At 36.0% G+C, this 18,303-nt stretch overlaps 3 protein-coding genes across 3 annotated transcripts; 2 read left to right on the top strand and 1 right to left on the bottom strand.

Moving 5' to 3' along the window:
- Positions 1-1,006: 1,006 nt before the first annotated feature.
- On the top strand, positions 1,007-5,508 carry LOC111374096 (LRR receptor-like serine/threonine-protein kinase GSO1). The gene is made up of 2 exons (XM_022996729.1): positions 1,007-4,799; positions 4,913-5,508. The coding sequence occupies exons 1-2, from the start codon at positions 1,406-1,408 to the stop codon at positions 5,275-5,277; spliced, it is 3,759 nt and encodes a 1,252-aa protein (XP_022852497.1). The 5' UTR covers positions 1,007-1,405; the 3' UTR covers positions 5,278-5,508.
- Positions 5,509-5,883: 375 nt separating this feature from the next.
- Positions 5,884-11,780, bottom strand: LOC111374095. Its single transcript, XM_022996728.1, has 3 exons — positions 11,505-11,780; positions 11,276-11,413; positions 5,884-6,211 (listed from the first exon to the last, which is right to left on the bottom strand). The coding sequence occupies exons 1-3, from the start codon at positions 11,593-11,595 to the stop codon at positions 6,195-6,197; spliced, it is 246 nt and encodes an 81-aa protein (XP_022852496.1). The 5' UTR covers positions 11,596-11,780; the 3' UTR covers positions 5,884-6,194.
- A 4,088-nt stretch (positions 11,781-15,868) lies between these two features.
- On the top strand, positions 15,869-18,283 carry LOC111374093. Its single transcript, XM_022996725.1, has 5 exons — positions 15,869-16,667; positions 16,757-16,814; positions 17,074-17,157; positions 17,237-17,372; positions 17,577-18,283. The coding sequence occupies exons 1-5, from the start codon at positions 16,040-16,042 to the stop codon at positions 17,850-17,852; spliced, it is 1,182 nt and encodes a 393-aa protein (XP_022852493.1). The 5' UTR covers positions 15,869-16,039; the 3' UTR covers positions 17,853-18,283.
- Positions 18,284-18,303: the final 20 nt, after the last annotated feature.

The following is an 18,303-nucleotide window of genomic DNA, read 5'->3' as shown; positions in this document are numbered from 1 at the left end:
CAAATCCATATGCCCGTCTCACATCCACGCATCGATGCCTCAGATAATTCATTAGTCTCAACAAGTTTAAGGGTTTGAAGAAGAGAAAGGATACTTCTGCGAGGGAATACGGTTAATCTAATTATAATAAAAAAGGAGTAGGAGGGTGAAGAACATTTAATAATAGGGTATCACAAGATAAGATTAAAGGCAGGAAATAATTGGAGTTTGGAGTAGGAAACAAGGTTTTGTACAGCCATTTAAACAAGAGTAGATGCCCTGCAAAAGGACAATAGGATTTGGTAGCTAAACCCAATAATGGTCAAAAATAATGTATGCAAAACAATAAGAGTTTGCCTTAAAATAACAAAGGAATATTGATGTGTGTTAAGCCAATGAAATCATGCACACCCAAAAGGAATAAAGTTTGTTGCATGGTTGACTTTGTATAATATTGATATGAAGGTAAAAGAATGGGTAAATTTCCTCCGCGGTCATTAAACTTTTAGAAAAATTTCATTTGAATCATTAAAAATTTTAATTTGTCTCAATTAGATCATTAAACTTCAATTTATATTCAAATATAACTAACTACTCCCTTCTCCAAACAGATGGAAATTGTCATGCAGTACTCATTAAAATGAAGGTTATGATAATGCTTTTAGACGTGGCATAGCGGTAAGTTGACATAATACACAACAATTAAGCGGAATATCCATTTTGGCATGATTGCTATTTTTCATCAGTTTGAGAGACGGCAGATGGCAGAGTGGTAAAATTTGAAACTTGAATTAAAATTGAGTGATTTAATTGAGACAAATCAAAGTTCAATAACCTTATTGATAATTCGTCGAGTTCAGTGATTGTGGATGAAATTTGCTCGTAAAAGAATGGAAAACCAACCGTGCACTTTCAAAAATACGGCTTGAAGATTGAGCTAACACACCATTACAAGCAAATCCACAATTCTCAGCCTTCAACAACTATATCTTCTCCTATTAATCATCCAATATCTTTATCTTCTTTATTCATTCATTAAATAGTATCTCGAACTTGTCTACTTCTTGGTTCCTCCAGCCTTGACTTGTGTTTTACATCATTTAATGCTGCTACCCGATTCACATTTGACTACATTTCTACAAATCTCTCTCTCCATCTCTTACAGGAAGAAATCATCGGTGGAGCATTCATTTCCTTATCTCTTGTTTTTTCCACTCTTTTTGAGGAGAATTAAAGCTCTGCTGCTACAACTGTCCAAAAATCGAAATCACCATTTCCATCTGAACTGTGCAACATGCACTGGCTCAGAAACACGCGTCTTCTCGCCACCCCAGTTCTTGAGAAGCTATTAAATGAAAAACCCACCTCCTCATCTACTCCGTACATAAGCATCATTCAGTGAAATCTCTCTCACTTTGCCAAAGAAATGGAAATGTTTAAGCTTGTTCTTGTTTTTGTACTGATTCTATTATCAGGCATATATACGACGTCAGGCAGGCGTATTTTAGATGCAAATACGACTATGAATATTCTATTGGAGGTGCGAAAATCTTTTCTTCAAGACCCACAAAATGTGCTGCGAGATTGGTCTGAAAACAATCGAAAATTCTGTACATGGAGCGGTGTGTTGTGTTCAAAGAGTCGAGTGGTGAGTCTAAATCTATCAGATTCTTCACTCAGTGGGTCGATATCACCTTCACTCGGGCTCTTGCATAACCTGCTCCACCTTGATCTTTCTTATAACAGACTTTCAGGCCCCATTCCATCTACTCTTTCGAACCTTTCATCTTTGGAATCTTTGCTTCTTTTTTCAAACCAACTTTCTGGTCCCGTTCCAACTCAACTGGGCTCCTTTAAAAATCTTCAAGTTCTTAGAATTGGCGACAATGGTCTTACAGGGCCAATTCCAGCTACTTTTGGTAATCTCGAAAAGTTGGTCGTTCTTGGATTGGCTTCGTGCAATCTCAGTGGTCGAATACCGCCAGAACTTGGTAGGCTCGGCCGAATTCAGAATTTAGTCTTACAGCAAAATCAGCTGGAAGGTCCAATTCCACCTGAGATTGGTAACTGCACTAGCCTTGTTGTGTTCACAGCTGCAGTGAACAATCTCAGTGGATCAATCCCTTCAGAGTTGGGTGATCTTCAGAATCTTCAATTACTGAACCTGGCTAACAATACACTCTCTGGAGAGCTTCCAACGCAGCTTGGTGAACTCGATGAGCTGGAATATCTCAATCTACTTGGTAATCAACTTGAAGGTTCGGTCCCAAAGACACTAACGAACTTGGTTAATCTTCATAATCTAGACTTGTCTGCGAACAAGCTCACGGGTCCAATTCCTGGAGAATTTGGTAGCATGAGTCAGCTGGTTTACCTAGTACTATCAAGCAACAATCTCACTGGTGAAATTCCAAAAAGCATATGTTCCAATGCCACCAGTTTGCAACACTTGATGCTAGCCCAAAATCAGCTTTCAGGTAGAATTCCAGTGGAACTAAGGGACTGCAGGTCACTGATGCAACTTGATTTGTCCAATAATACGCTAAATGGGTCGATACCATTAGAACTTTACGAGTTGATTCAATTGACTGATCTCATGCTTAACAATAACACTTTGGTTGGTTCAATATCTCCACTCATAGCGAACCTAACCAATCTGCAGACACTGGCATTGTACCAAAACAACTTACGGGGCAATCTACCTAAAGAGATTGGAATGCTAGGGAATCTTCAGATAATATATCTCTATGACAATCAACTATCTGGAGAGATCCCAGTACAGATTGGTAACTGCTCCAGTTTGCAAATGATTGATTTCTTTGGTAATCAATTTACAGGGCAGATTCCCATTTCTATTGGAAAGCTGAAGCAGCTGGATTTCATTCACCTCAGACAGAATGATCTTTCGGGCGAGGTTCCCGCTAGTTTGGGCAGCTGCCATCAACTAACCATTCTTGATTTGGCGGATAACCGATTGTCGGGCAGCATTCCAGCGAGTTTTGGGAATCTTCGAGCTCTGGAGCAGCTAATGCTATACAATAATTCTCTTGAAGGCAATCTACCTGATGAGCTTATCAATGTTGCAAATCTGACGAGGGTCAATCTTTCGCATAACAGACTAAATGGTAGCATTGCTCCACTCTGCAGTTCACGATCTTTTCTGTCTTTTGATGTCACAAACAATGCATTTGATCAAGATATTCCTTATCAGATTGGAAATTCACCTTCGCTGGAAAGATTAAGGCTAGGGAATAACCAATTCACGGGCAAAATCCCTTGGAAACTAGGTTTAATCCAAGAACTGTCTCTATTAGATCTCTCAGGCAATTCTCTTACTGGACAGGTGCCATCCCAGCTTTCCCTGTGCAAGAAATTGACCCATCTTGATCTCGATAACAACCTTCTTTCTGGGCCGATTCCATCTTGGATTGGGAGTCTTCCTCTATTGGGTGAGTTGAAGCTCAATTCCAATCGATTTTCTGGTTCTCTTCCTCCCGAATTATTCAATTGCTCGAAGCTTCTGGTCCTGTCTCTCAGTAAGAATTCACTTACTGGTTCCCTCCCTCCTGAAATTGGTAAACTCGAATCTCTCAATGTTCTTAATCTTGACAGCAACCAACTTTCTGGTCCTATGCCTCCCACTATTGGTCAATTAAACAAGCTCTATGAACTCCGGCTTTCTCGAAACAGCTTTCGTGGTCAAATACCAGATGAGATAGGACAGCTCCATAATCTGCAAAGCATCCTAGATTTCAGTTACAATAACCTCTCTGGAAAGATCCCAGCTTCCATTGGAACACTGTCCAAACTCGAAATGCTCGATCTATCACACAACCAACTCACTGGAGGACTTCCTCAAGTGGGTGAGATGAGAAGCTTAGGAAGAGCAAACTTCTCCTACAACCACCTTCAAGGAAAATTGGACAAGCTATATGCACACTGGCCGGCCGATGCTTTTGCTGGGAACGTGAATCTTTGTGGAAGTCCTCTTCAAATATGCAAGGACCTAGAGGCCTCCCATCAGGAATCGGGTCCAAGTGATTCATCAGTGGTGCTAATATCTGCAATATCAACTACATTTGCAATTGTTCTTCTATTACTTGGAGCTGCCGTCCTTTTCAAACACAAACGAGCAGCGCTTAAAAGAGCCAGTGAAGTGGATTCTGCTTACTCTTCCCATTCTTCCCAGGCACAAAGGCGGCCTTTATTCGACAATGCTGCTGCCAAGCGTGATTTTAGATGGGTGGACATCATGAACGCCACTAACAATCTAAGCGATGAGTTCATAATTGGATCTGGAGGATCGGGAACTATCTATAAAGCTGAGTTATTCACAGGAGAAACAGTGGCAATCAAGAGAATACCAAGGAAAGATGATCTGTTGTTGGCCAGAAGCTTTGAAAGGGAAATTAGAACTCTTGGAAGGATAAGGCACAGGCATCTAGTGAGATTGTTGGGGTATTGTAGTAATCAAGGAGCAGGCGCCAATTTGTTGATCTATGAGTACATGGAGAATGGAAGTTTGTGGGATTGGTTGCATAAGCAAACAATGAGTGATAAGAAGAAGAAGAAGAGCCTAGACTGGGAAGCAAGATTGAAGATAGCGGTGGGATTAGCACAGGGGCTGGAGTATCTTCACCATGATTGCGTGCCCAAGATCATTCACAGAGATGTTAAATCTAGCAATCTGTTATTAGACGCAAACATGGAGGCACACCTGGGAGATTTTGGGCTGGCAAAATCGCTCACAAATGATTATGACTCCCTAGGTACTGAGTCGAATTTGTGGTTTGCAGGTTCTTATGGCTACATTGCTCCAGGTACTAAAGCATATGCTCTCTATAAATTGTCAGTCAGTAATATAAATTCATTTTTTAATTAGCTGAACGAACAGTGTTGATTTCAAATTCCTAACATGATTTTGCAATTCCAGAGTATGCTTATTCCTTAAAGGCGACAGAGAAGTGTGATGTTTACAGCATGGGTATTGTGCTGATGGAGCTAGTAAGTGGAAGAATGCCAACAAGTGGGAGCTTCGGTGTAGATATAGACATGGTTAGATGGGTCGAGTCACGAATGGAAATGCAAGGATCTGAACGTCAGGAGCTAATTGATCCTTTGCTAAAGCCACTCTTACCCAAAGAAGAAGCTGCTGCATTCCAAGTGTTAGAAATAGCCTTGCAGTGCACAAAAACTGCACCTGCAGAAAGACCATCATCACGGCACGCTTGTGATCTCCTCATACATGTATTTAACGATAGGATGGTTCAGTCTGAGAAAATGAGCCCAGATGATTGATAAGCATGATTTGAAAAGGTTATTTCAGAATCTCGACTAGGAATATGCCAGTGTTTACCAACCTATTACTTGGTTTTTTATTGATTCCCTCTCACTGTTCGAGTAAAATTGAGTGAAAATGTTAATCTTCACTACCTCCCACAGTTTTTTCTACGCATTTTGGTGAAATTTAACTTTCGTTGGATATAATGGTATGTAATAGCTAACTTTATAGCAAGGCAACTATTTGTCCATTCGGGTTTCTTCTATATATCACTGCCTGAGTTCTTACAGGCAATCTGTTTATGAAACGTTAAAAATTAAGATGGTTAACACAAATCATTCAACTGTAATACTAATTATACATATTCCAACTTAATAAACAATTGCCTTTTGCTATTGCTTAAGACAAGGCATTGCAAGTTTGTCATATGGAATCACATGCATTTCTATCATTTATCACAAGCAAACTTGCAACTGTGTACGCCCCTAACGTTTTCCTCGGGCCTTTGTGAATAAAAAGCCGATGCATTTGCAATTTTTTACAATGCCAGTGGAGTCCATTAAGTAGACAAGCATTACAAGCATGCATATAAATGAAGCAGAGGAAATAATGTGCATAGTAGATCAACACTTAGCAATGCATTTGCTGTTTTATGCATATTTATAATCTCCTTTTCAAAATAGGTTTGTAGCAACAGGATTTTATTTTTAAAAATACACCTCAAACATGCAAATTGCCATTAACAAATATTGCTGCATAGCAGAGCTCGTGGGCAGTAAATCATACAGAAAGGGAAGTGCTAAAACCTCAGAAAAGGTGACAATAGATTAGGCAAACAATTGTCTACAACCCATAACAAGAACTAGCACGGATGCTACATTCTTTGACAAGTGAATTCCAAAGCAAATGCGTTTCAACATGTTCCACCTAACTTTTAGTCTTCATCATCATCTGCAATTAAAAGTCAGAAATAAATCAGACGGATTACAGGGGAAGGTTTTAAGGAGCCAGATGCAGACAAACTACAGCACACAGAAAACTTAAGATGGTAAGACCAACTATGGCCAATCTCTTTGATAGAGAAAACTTTATTAACCACATGAGGTACAGAATGATTGAGCAAAATAAGATTTTGGTAAGATCCTGCTGATTTACTTCTATAATGGAAGAACATAATAAAATTGTAGCAAACTGTATTTGATTTTCTGTGCTAAATGGAGAGCAGAATTGATATTGAAATGGATACAATGAAATGAGAAATTTCGAGAGGTTCAACTCTCTCCCCCACACTAATTTCCCATTTTCTGAATATCACCAAATGAAACTATCTTCCCATTTTTGTAGATAGTTGCCTGCCCATACTACTTATTCTTCTAAATCCCATTATATCCTCAACTTAAATGACAATTGAACTAACTACTAATTTGAGGTTCTATCAGATTTCTTTTCAAAGTATTATTAACGAAACTTAAGAGGTAGAATGTAAACAAAGGGCTAAATCCAGAAAGGTGGGGGCAGTCAACCTTCTCCGCTGTCTGAGAGTTTCATTTGTTCTTTGTTATGGCACAGTTACAGACCACAGGCCTTTCCCCTCCATGTATATCCACATACACATTCACAAAGCCAATGGATCTCAGAAACTATATATAAGATAGATAGACACAAAAGAGGGAAAAAAAAACACAAAACCCAAATCTAAATCGCTTACTTTCAGACTCCCAAACTAATAATATGCAAAACAGAAGTCTCAATCATGAGTCTCACCATTGCCTGATTCCAGTCACACACCAACAGAACTTAATCATCTCTGTTTGTGAAAGAAGATAGTGAGGTGGGAAAAAAAAATACAAGAAAATATGAAATTTGTGTCAGCTTACTATTTTGCGAGCACACTATCAGCAAAAGTTTCCCTAGCCCCCAACAGTCATAAAGGCTAAAGTTTGGGAACTATAGATCCCCTGGCCTAATTAAATTAGAAAAGAAAGAGTTAATTTCAAACTTCGTTATCTATAATATAAGTTCTAGCCTTTTCTCCTTCCTCACAGTATAAAAACAACAATAACATTACCTATTTTTTCCTTCTATCTCTACAATGAATCAATGATCACTACAAGGTTTCTACGTCGTTAGTACTGGAGCACAGTGACAGGTTCTCAATAGAACTCACCTATTGTATCCAATTGGAAAATCACCACATTCCTTTCCCTTGTTGGACCCCACAGCAGCTGCGAAATTACCATCACATTTTGTCTTCTCTTCAATCGGAGGAAGAGAAGGCAGTATTTCCCCCTCTCTTTAGCAACATCAACTTTTTCCTGCCATCAACATCTCTCTATATGCATATATGCATTTCCCTTCAACTAAGAGGCAGCAAATAAAGAGCCAATGCCATATAAATAAGGGAATGCAGGCCTATTGGGAAATTTCTGTAGTTTCTGTTTTTTCTAATCATTTTCTCCCTGTTCATCAACTAAAATTAAATCATGGGTAAAAGATACACATCAAGATAAGGACAAGTCCATGGTAGAAGTTGGGCGATGCGACCATAAAAGGCCATCTTTGATCTTGAAACCTTAAATTTTAATCTTGTCCAAAGCACATCGGGTGTCAAATTACGTCATCCTTAGAAGAAGATAGCAAGAAGCCAATAACATAACTCCTCAATTGACAAAAGAACCAAACTTTAGGTCAAAAAGACGTTAGACCAGTGGTGGCCCTAAGTATAGGCGATATAAGCGATCGCCTAAGGCCCACTTTGACGAGGGCCCCCAAATTCTGTAAGATTATGGGTAGTCAAAGAAAAATGAAAATTATATTAGTGTAGTTATTTAAAAAAGAATTGTCATATGTGAACACAAGAAATTAATAAAAATTAAAAATGCAATTTTTTTTTAAAAAACGTATAAATTTATAAATACTTACATGTATTTATTGTGTAAATATATCATAATCATAACTTTCTCTCTCTATATAATTAATTTGACAATTTATCTTCCAAAAATCCCTTTTCTTTTTCTTAAAAGACAAAAAGTCTTTTTTATCTCTTCAAATTCCACTCCAACAGTCACTTACAATTAATTTTTTTTAAACCCAACATAAAATTAATTCTCTCTTTGAATGTTTAATTTTGAAGATATTAGCATACGCTCGGGTCTTCTCTCACTACCATTGCATTTTTCTTTAACAAAATCCGCTAATCACTAATCAATTTCAAAACTTAATGTTTTCAATTCATTTTCAAATTGTTTATGCATAATCCAAAAGTGCAGGCTAGCAAATAGATTACATATGTGAAAAATATCATCTTCCATTTTTGTCTCACTTTTTCTTTCCCCCCACCGTCCATGCAGCGTTATTGGAGGCATCACTCATCAGCAAACTTGGAGGCTGCAGCCATCTCTTATGCACACACAATAAAGGAAAAATGGCATGGACCAGGTTTTATTGTTCCTCAACTAATTTAAAGTTTAATCTCGTATTTTTGTATTGATTTTGTTTTGTTGAATTGTTGTACTGCTTTAACCTGTCTACTAGAAAGTATTTGTCTGGACATGAAAAAAGAAAAAAAAACTGAAGAGTTTATTCAATATCAAGTAGGAGCTATGGACAAGTTTCTTGGTAGTAATATTAATAATAAAAGAGAAAGTCCGATGAAAGATTTGGTTGATGAAGAATTTGAAAATGAAAAGGTTTAAAGTGAAGATAATATGAATAGAGAGTATGAAATTTCAGTGGATCATGAGCAAGAAAATATGGAGGAAATTGAAAAATGTGTACCTTTGCATTTCGACATTAATGATCCGGGAAATTGGAAAACTATTGATCAAAGCTTGATAGACTTGTTAGTGAAAAGAGGCCCCCTTAGGCAGGATGGTCTTATTTTTCCAAAAGATTTAGAAAATAGGCATTTCTCTTCTACATATTATATTCGGCATTTAACAAATGGTGAGAAGAGTGATAGAAAATGGTTGGTCTACTCAATTTTATTGGATAAAGTATTTTGCTTTTGTTGTAAATTGTTTAAGCAAGAAGGAAACAATGTTCAATTAGCTAATGAAGGAATCAATGATTGGAAAAATCTTAGTTTCAGGCTTAAAAGTCATGAAACTAGTAATGGACACATGCATAACATGAGAAGATAGATTGAACTGGAAAGGAGATTACAACAGAATCTAACAATTGATAAAGCTATGCAAGATCTAATCAACAAAGATAGAGAACATTGGAGAGAAGTTTTGTGAGGATAATTTCTATTGTTGGCTTTCTATGCAAGAATAATCTCGCATTTCGGGGGACTAATGAGAAAATTTATGAAAAAGATGATGGGAATTTTTTAGGTCTAATTGAAGTGATTGCAAAGTTCGATCCAATTTTGAGGGAACACATCCGTCGTATTCAAGAGAAATAAATTCATAATCATTATCTTAGTCACAAAATTCAAAATGAATTCATACTCATGTTGGCTGGAGAAATCAAAAGTGCAATCATTCAAAATGTTAGAGAAGCAAAATATTTTTCAGTTATACTTGATTGTACACCAGATATAAGTCATGAAGAACAAATGTCACTCATAATACGATATGTAGATGTCATAGCAACTCCAGTAAAAGTACAGGAGTATTTTTTAGGATTCCTTAAGGTGGATGAAACTTCGGGGCAAGGATTGTTTGGTGAATTATTAGATATTTTGAAAACACTTGAACTTAATATTGGTGATTTAAGATGTCAAGGTTATAATAACGGTTCTAATATGAAAGGGAAGCATAAAAGTTTACAGAAAAGAGTACTAGAAGTAAATCCAAGGGCATTTTACACACCATCTAGTTGTCATAGCCTTAATCTTGCACTTTGTGATATGGTAAATTCTTGTATAAAAGCTAAATCTTTTTTTGGAATTGTACAATGCATATATATATTGTTTTCATCTTCTACAAAGCGATGAAAATTTTTTCAAGACAAAGTGAAAGGTCTGACGCTTAAGCCACTATCACAAAAACGTTGGGAAAGTCAAGTCGAAAGTGTTAAAGCAATAAGATTTCAAGCACTAGAAATAAAAGCCGCTTTAAAACACTTGGTGGAAACATGTGATGATCCTAAGACATATAGAGATGCTCAAAGCTTATTTGCTGACATTATGGATTTTGAGTTCTTGTTTGGCATAGTTATTTGGTATAATATATTGTCTGCTATTAATAGATTAAGCAAAATGTTGCAAAGTGAAGATATGTCTATTGATACTGTTATTAGTCACATGAAAGCACTTATTTCATTTTTTGAAACATATAGAGAAATTGGATTTGAATCTGACAAAATTACTGCTAAAGAAATTGCTGATCAAATGGAAGTTGAACCTACATTTCATGAAAAACGTATTATTCAGAGAAAGAAGCACTTTGATGAAAATGTTAATGACGAGATAACACATTCAGCCGAAGAATCATTTAGAGTAGATTATTTTTTGTATATAGTTGATCAAGCTCTTTCTTCGCTTAGGTTAAGATTTGAACAATTTCAAAAATATGAAAATACTTTTGGGTTTTTGTTTGATTTAAAAAAATTGGAGAATGCAGATGATAGTTGTTTGAAGAGTTGGTGTGATAAGCTCGAAGAATTTTTGAAACACGACATGGATTTTGACATTGATGAATCGGAGTTATTTTCTGAGCTACAAATTGTGAGAAATAGTTTGCCGGAAAATACTAAAAAGGCGAATGAAGTGTTGGACTACATAAAAATGATGGACTGTTTTCCAAATGTGTGGATTGCTTATAGAAGTATCTATTGAAAAAGAAGTTCTAAAACAAATTGATTGTAATAGAATAATTGTTGATTTTCTATCAAAAAATTCTAGAAGAGTAAATTTAATTTAGACATTTAAAAGTTTGAAATTTGTTTTTGTAAATTTGAATATATATATGTATATGTATATATATATATGTATATGTATATATATATATATATATATATATGATCTCCTAAGTATCGAAGAAATATACAGAAAAACAAATAGGTTACCAAAGTAGCGGCGTTCATTGGCTTGTTTGGCCTTGAGAAGTAACTTGTCGAGATCTTCCTGGGCTTTGACTTCCCACTTTACCATCTGATTAGCGAAAACCGCGCCCAGCCCCATTCCCAGCAAATGCTCCCATGGATCTGCAAATTTCTTGGAAATTAATCACATCAGTGATCAGTCCCTATATAGTTCCTACAATAACGATAAAATAGAGAGGGGGAGGGAGCTTACGGCGCATGTAAGGAAGCTTGCGAAGGGCATTGGAGTACATCTGGGTACCCAGTCCCAGCAGGGCTCCCACCATCGTTGCGCTTAGAGGCATATTTAGCAAACAGATTGGGGTTGAGGGTCTCTTGCTTCTCTCTGTTGAGAGTTGAGTTTGTTGTTTCAGAATGTAACTCAGCACTTCATTGGACTTCTCAAAGTATAATTTAATTCGTGAACAATTGAAATTACGATATTTTAATATATTACGTTTTCAAAAATATAAAGTTTGAAAAATTATTCACAATCAAATCAGATTCTAAGATTTTAATATGAGGATAAATAATAATGAATTTATATAAAATAAAGATATATTACTAAAGAATAATTGATTTTTCTTTTTCATTATATTTCTTTCCTAAAAATCTAATCACACTTACTATCTCCCATATTTTGACTCCTCTGATGGAATCATAATTTTCTCCATATGTTTTTCGATAACAACCACAATTCTACAGGTCACAACATGAAAAAATCATCATCATCAGTGTCACAGTACAGACGGGTTTGAAATTCATAAATGTGTGTTTATATTGTTTAATAACTTGTAATATTTTGTTCCTTGTAAACAGTAGTATGATATTCATATCAAAAATTATATGTGACCATCGATATTTAAGCACGTACATAAATTAAATAAGTGATCAATAATTTTACATAATGCAATTATGTTTATATTGTTAACAAAATTGCGTCAATTGTGACCTACATGACATGTGAAATTTTGACATCTTTACTATTTTGATTGTATTAATGTGAAATTCAAAATTGTGGTTTGATAACACGTGTGAATAAAAAATAAATACAATAATTGTGACATATGTAGTTTATGTGTGACCATTGAGATCATGATGTTCTTCCTATCTAATAACAATCCCCTCTCACAATGGTAATAAAGAAAAAAAAATATATTTTTTCCTCTCTAAATAATGTTGAACTAGTAAGAATTCCTTTTTTTTTTAATTGCAACAAATAACACATTACCACGATCAATGGAATTGGAGACAAAATAGAAACATATACTAAAAATATATTTAGAAATATTTATTAAAATAAAATACCTAATTTGTGAATAAGAAAAATAATACCTTATTTTTAATAATGAAAACTTTAAAATGTGATTTCCTCTAATTTTCTCACTTTCTATTTAATGTTCGCTATGCTCTTTGGTGTACACTTAGTTTGACAACTTCTAATCGCTGGCTCCACTCACTATTAGGGGACTATCAGTTGGAATGTACATCTAACATCGTTCTCAAGCAATAAATTAGTTTATTTTCAGGAATAGGCCTAGTCAAAGTGTTCTTTCCGCATTGTGTTATGTTAGTCACATTATGTGAGTGTAGGTAGCCATTAGTCCAATTGTTAAATAGCCCAATTGCAAAGCCTATTAGTTGACATGCATTTTCCCCATTGTTTGGGCCTCTTAACCCAGGCCCATTATTTCAGGGACACTTTCAAGACAAGCATGTTGGGCTAAGTTTAAAAGGTCCTTATAAACTATAATTTTTTTGAAAAGCATGTGCATCATATGCAAAACAAGAGACAAATAACTTCTTTGTAATGTGTTATATAATGGCAAAATTTTAGTTTTGCTTGGAACTGAATTTGGTCTTTGAAATTTGGATTGCTTATCCTAATTGTAAAGGAAACAATTTGTTCATATCTTAGGTCATCCCAAAAGGATATATTGGGCCTCACGTGGATTCACAAATCACGTCACAAATGGGTCGATCGGGTTGGCCCTCTAAGACACTAAGGCCATGTTTGATATCCTTGATTTTCCATGTAGAATGGAAAACGTTTTCCATTTTCACCCAATTTGTGTTGTTTGATTACTAAAAATTTCTATGAAATTTGTTTTCCTACTTGTCTCCACACACGTGCCAATTCCATGGTTTTGTGGAAAATAAATTCTCACCATTTGGATTTCCAGACTCTTTTTATTTTTATTTTTATTTTTTTGGTAATTAGAACAAATTCTATCTCAAATTGTAATAAATTTTGTCCCTTTAGTTGACAATTTCTATGAAAAACAAAGTCAAATGAACACCAAAAGATAAAAAAATTTCAACATTTTCTAGATGAAAAATTATATCAATCAAACACATTTAATTGTCAATTCCTAGTAAAACAAATTTTAGGCAATTCAAATATCTGAAATTCGTTTTCTTTCCACCCAAATTTCATCCTTACAATCAAACGGACCCTAAAATAAAGAATAATATTATCAAGCACCGTCCAAGTGATACTGAGATTCACTATTTACAATGACTGATCAATTATAATTTATTTACTTTAATAAATTGTAGACAACATATCCCAACACTCAAAAGAGGAGATCGTGCTCATTACCAGAAATGACCATTGAAAATACCTTCGTAAGGAAAAAAAAAAAAAAAAAAAAAAGGCATCCTAGAAAGCAATAGAAAAAAATAACTTTACTTCGCTTTTTGTTAGTATATTCTGGTAACATAGCGAGTCATTGATGGAACACTCCATTGTTCTTACCCATCAGTTCTATTCGCGGAAAAATAACTTCAACGAGTTTCTACTTTTGTGAAAGAACTACAAGATGCTGTTTTGGTTAACAAAGACATTACAACAACATTCACAAGTTAATTCATCAATTAAATTTTTATTCACTTTATTGAAAAAACTAGTTCCCTATCCATCATTGTACATTAATCTGTATCATACGCATGGCCGATCCTGGGCACGGGCAAATGAGGCCTGTGCCTCATGCCCAAAACCACAAAGGGTCTATTTTGGCCCAAACGTTCTTTTTTTTTTTCTTTTTTTAAGTAGGAAAAGGAAAATATTTTTTTCAATTATTGTGAGATGATTGAGATATTTGTTTGTTGTTGTAATTTTAAGTTTTAAGTTAATAATATGTTGCATAATATATCGTTGAATTTTACATTTACGTTGATTTTGGGGGCCTAATTTTTGGATTTCGTCTCGGGCCTCGACGATTAAAGGACCAGCCCTGATCATACGTATATGGTTTCATAGTTGTTCACGCGTAGTATGTTATTTTTAGGATTATGAATAAGAATACATGTCTCGTGTGTTTTGCCGGCTTCATGTCTTAATAATTCATGATTCCATTATGTTGATATAAAGCACATGGGATGTTTCATCTTTATCTAATATTAGTTAAGGGTTAATTCCGTAATTCCCATTTGACAATAACAAAACACACATTTGACAATAACAAAACAAATTAAAAATCATATACATGACATTGAACGAGCGTGGTCCACGAACTTGTACATTTTTAGACTTAAGTTATAAATTCGATACGTGAAATTAATGGATTGTGTCCTTTTATTTTTCGCCCGTCCGCAATTCTCGACGACTTAAATCGACAAAGAATTGGAGTTTTTTTCGTTAGTGAAGACGCGAAGGAATAAGATTCCTCAATTTTATGAGAATGGATGTAGGCAGGGGAAAGGGGCATATTGATTAACACTTTAATAGTGAAAGATCGCTAGAGCATATGGCACATGGGACCGTTGCAGATTCCTTCAATGCCCAAGCCTGGAGGAACGTGCAGACTACATAGACCAAACTACTTAAAATATAAAATAAGAATGTCAAATTGGGTTTAGTCATTGTCCATTAACATCGTCTTGACATTGCCACGATTGAATTAGATTGTTTAACCGCCGTCCAAGAAAGAACCCACCTCTTCGTTGGACCGATTATAAAGTTAATTATGTAAACTCGAGATGCTCGAAGTAGTTGTCCAATAAACAAAAAAACACCACTTCATGCGATCGAGGGTGTCATTATAGTTAAGATTGTGAGGCGAGAAGTGAATAATATGCTCACGAGCCACGCCGTCACCAAGTTAGTTGTCTCGAGTTCGACTTCGTTGAAGATCTTGTAACCCTAACCCAAGATCAAGATATCTATGAAAAAAATGGTCTCCAATTAATTAATATTTAGACAAAAGGCTGTTTTATGGAGTTGTCCTGACTTTTTACTTGATTAGTTCCAACTAATTAACTCTGAAATCTTAACTACTCGAGACATTTTAAAAAGTTAAAGAGAGACAGAGAACGTGATAGAAAGAGGATTTGAGCCAACTGCAAAGCAAAGTCTTTTTCTGAACCCCAAAAACCTTCATCCACACTCCAACAATTGAGTTGGCAATGAAACAGCAGTAAAGCGAAATAGGGTTCATTAGCAGCCTAGCAATTGGGTCTGGGGGTGGGGTGGGAGTTATACCTGATTAATCATATAAGTAATAAATGTACACAATATTCTAAACCCCCAAGAAAAGTGCCCTTCACAAGAGGGTACATGTCCTTGTGTATGGCAGGCAGACCTCAACCCCTCCATGTGACTAATTCCACAATTCTGTCCCTACCCATCCCTTTTATATATGTACCATTCATCCATACATCCTTAATTAAGTTCTTTATCCTTTTTCATTTTCGAGTCGATCCTTCTCTCGCCGTCTCCTTCTTTCAATAGATTGTTGCACCAAAGAGATGTGTAGCTCAAAGTCTAAATCACAAGACCATTGTAATCATGATGGTAGCACCTCGCCAACTTGTGTTAATAAGCGCCGGGTTCTTCAACCCAACTGTAATCGCGTCCCTTCATTGGAAAGACCAAATTCGCCGCTTAAAAAGACTGCAACTGCCAAAGTGAGGCCGCCCTCATCGACTGCCACAGCCACCACACCGGTCTCTCCTAAGCTGAAATCTCCAAGACTGCCAGCTATCAAGAGAAGTAATGATTTGAACTCGAGTATTGACAGGCTCATCGTGACACCAAAATCCTCGAATATTAAAGCTTCTAGTGCAATAGTAGTGAAGAAGTCCAAGAAATCATCAGGTATCCCTCAATCTGGCGATAATGGTTCGTTGAAATGCTCTTCCAGCTCCCTCATAGTCGAGGCACCTGGAAGCATAGCGGCAGCTAGAAGAGAACAAGTTGCAATTATGCAAGAGCAAAGAAAATTGCGTATCGCGCATTATGGAAGAACTAAATCAATTAAGAAGGTCGTTCCTGATAATAATAATAATAATCATCGCCATCATTCTTCTTCGGTTACTAATAATGCTGCTGTTCGAGATCAAGAAAAGCGATGCACTTTCATCACTCCAAATTCAGGTAATCAAAATGACGACATATCAATTAATGCCACTCGATTATCACCGATAGAAATCTAGTTACTAATTTCATTTTCTATGGTGGTGTAGACCCAATATATGTTACCTACCATGACGAAGAATGGGGAGTACCCGTCCACGATGATAAGTAGGTTTCTTCTCGCCTCCATTTTTCTCTTTTATTAAGCAGTCTATCTCGAACTTGCTGCCTCCTTGGCTGTCCCCTAATGGCAAATTACTGTGTTAATGTCTTCCCATTTTTAAGAAAAGTTAGACATTGAAGGCTCAAAATGGATTGTGGTGACAACCAAAGAGACAGCTCAGAACAGCGGATCTAGACTCGTATGAATGTAAACAGACATTTGAAATATGGGTTTTTAATTTCTTGGTGTGTGCATTAATTGCAGGCTGCTGTTTGAATTGTTGGTGTTAATTGGTGCACAAGTCGGATCAGATTGGACTTCAGTGTTAAAGAAAAGACAAGACCTCAGGTGAGGGGCCTTCTTAATTAAGATTATCAGAAAAAACTTTTATTTTGTTGTATCTGATTGCATTCGTATCCAATCCCAGGGATGCATTTTCAGGATTTGATGCAGAAATTGTTTCAAAATTTTCCGAAAAGAAGATAAATTCGATTAATACTGATTGTGGAATAGACTTGAGTCAAGTCCGAGGTGTAGTCGACAACTCCAACAGAATTCTCGAGGTCAGCATCGCAATTATCTAATAATACATTATCTACATCAACTTTTGTTAGTAAATAGTAAGACGACATGCCACATGGGACCATGTGCACGAGTCAGTTGGCTTATATATCTACACACCTAATTGGTAATCATAGCAAATAAATGATTCCATCAATTTCACTTGATTTTCCTGATTTAAATAATGAAATGTTTATTATTTGCAGATCAAGAAGGAATTCGGATCGTTTGAGAAATACGTGTGGAGATTTGTGAACAACAAACCCATAGCAACGAAGTACAAATCATGCCACAAAATCCCAGTGAAGACTTCGAAATCGGAATCCATAAGCAAGGACATGGTTAGGAGGGGCTTTCGATTAGTCGGCCCGACCATCATACACTCGTTCATGCAGGCCGCTGGCCTCTCAAACGACCACTTAATCACCTGCCCACGACACCATCATTGTGTTCAAGTTGCGCAAGCATCATTCCTTCTGTAATCACATTGGTTCGAGATCAAATTATGTTTTTTTAAATAAACCGACCGACCAAAAGCTGATTAATTAGTTGATTGCCTAACATAGTCGATTCCTTTTGGATTATAGGTTTGATGAAGTGAGTGTTTATTAGCTTATAATTAATGAGAGAGTTACTTAAACTAAAAATGAATTAGGGAGGAAGGAATAAAGAAGTTAAGAGTGTTGGTGGGAAACAGAGTGCATGTGGTCATGTGTTGGGTCCATGAATGCATGTGCCTGAGAATAGCACATCCACATCTTTATCTCCATTATTGCTTGCTTTTCTTTTTCTCTATTAGGGGATTTTAATTTCAGATTTATTTGAGTTTTTTGTATTGTTTGCTTGTATTTATGTAATGTAATGTATACTTTGAATTGTGAATGACAACTATGCAAGTATCTCTTTTCATTTCTACTTTTGTGCAAAGAGTTC

The sequence above is a fragment of the Olea europaea genome, unplaced genomic scaffold, assembly GCF_002742605.1.
Source record: "Olea europaea var. sylvestris unplaced genomic scaffold, O_europaea_v1 scaffold1201, whole genome shotgun sequence".
In the NCBI taxonomy this organism is placed as follows: domain Eukaryota; kingdom Viridiplantae; phylum Streptophyta; class Magnoliopsida; order Lamiales; family Oleaceae; genus Olea; species Olea europaea.
This window is presented reverse-complemented; position numbering and strand designations above follow the sequence as displayed.

Coding starts and splice junctions, on each gene's coding strand:
- LOC111374093 (XM_022996725.1), top strand. CDS start 16,040: ATGTGTAGCTCAAAGTCTAAATCACAAGACCATTGTAATCATGATGGT. Junction 16,815..17,073: donor GTACCCGTCCACGATGATAA/GTAGGTTTCTTC, acceptor CATTAATTGCAG/GCTGCTGTTTGAATTGTTGG. Junction 17,158..17,236: donor AAGAAAAGACAAGACCTCAG/GTGAGGGGCCTT, acceptor ATCCAATCCCAG/GGATGCATTTTCAGGATTTG.
- LOC111374096 (XM_022996729.1), top strand. CDS start 1,406: ATGGAAATGTTTAAGCTTGTTCTTGTTTTTGTACTGATTCTATTATCA. Junction 4,800..4,912: donor TTATGGCTACATTGCTCCAG/GTACTAAAGCAT, acceptor TTGCAATTCCAG/AGTATGCTTATTCCTTAAAG.
- LOC111374095 (XM_022996728.1), bottom strand. CDS start 11,595: ATGCCTCTAAGCGCAACGATGGTGGGAGCCCTGCTGGGACTGGGTACC. Junction 11,414..11,504: donor CAAGCTTCCTTACATGCGCC/GTAAGCTCCCTC, acceptor AGAAATTTGCAG/ATCCATGGGAGCATTTGCTG.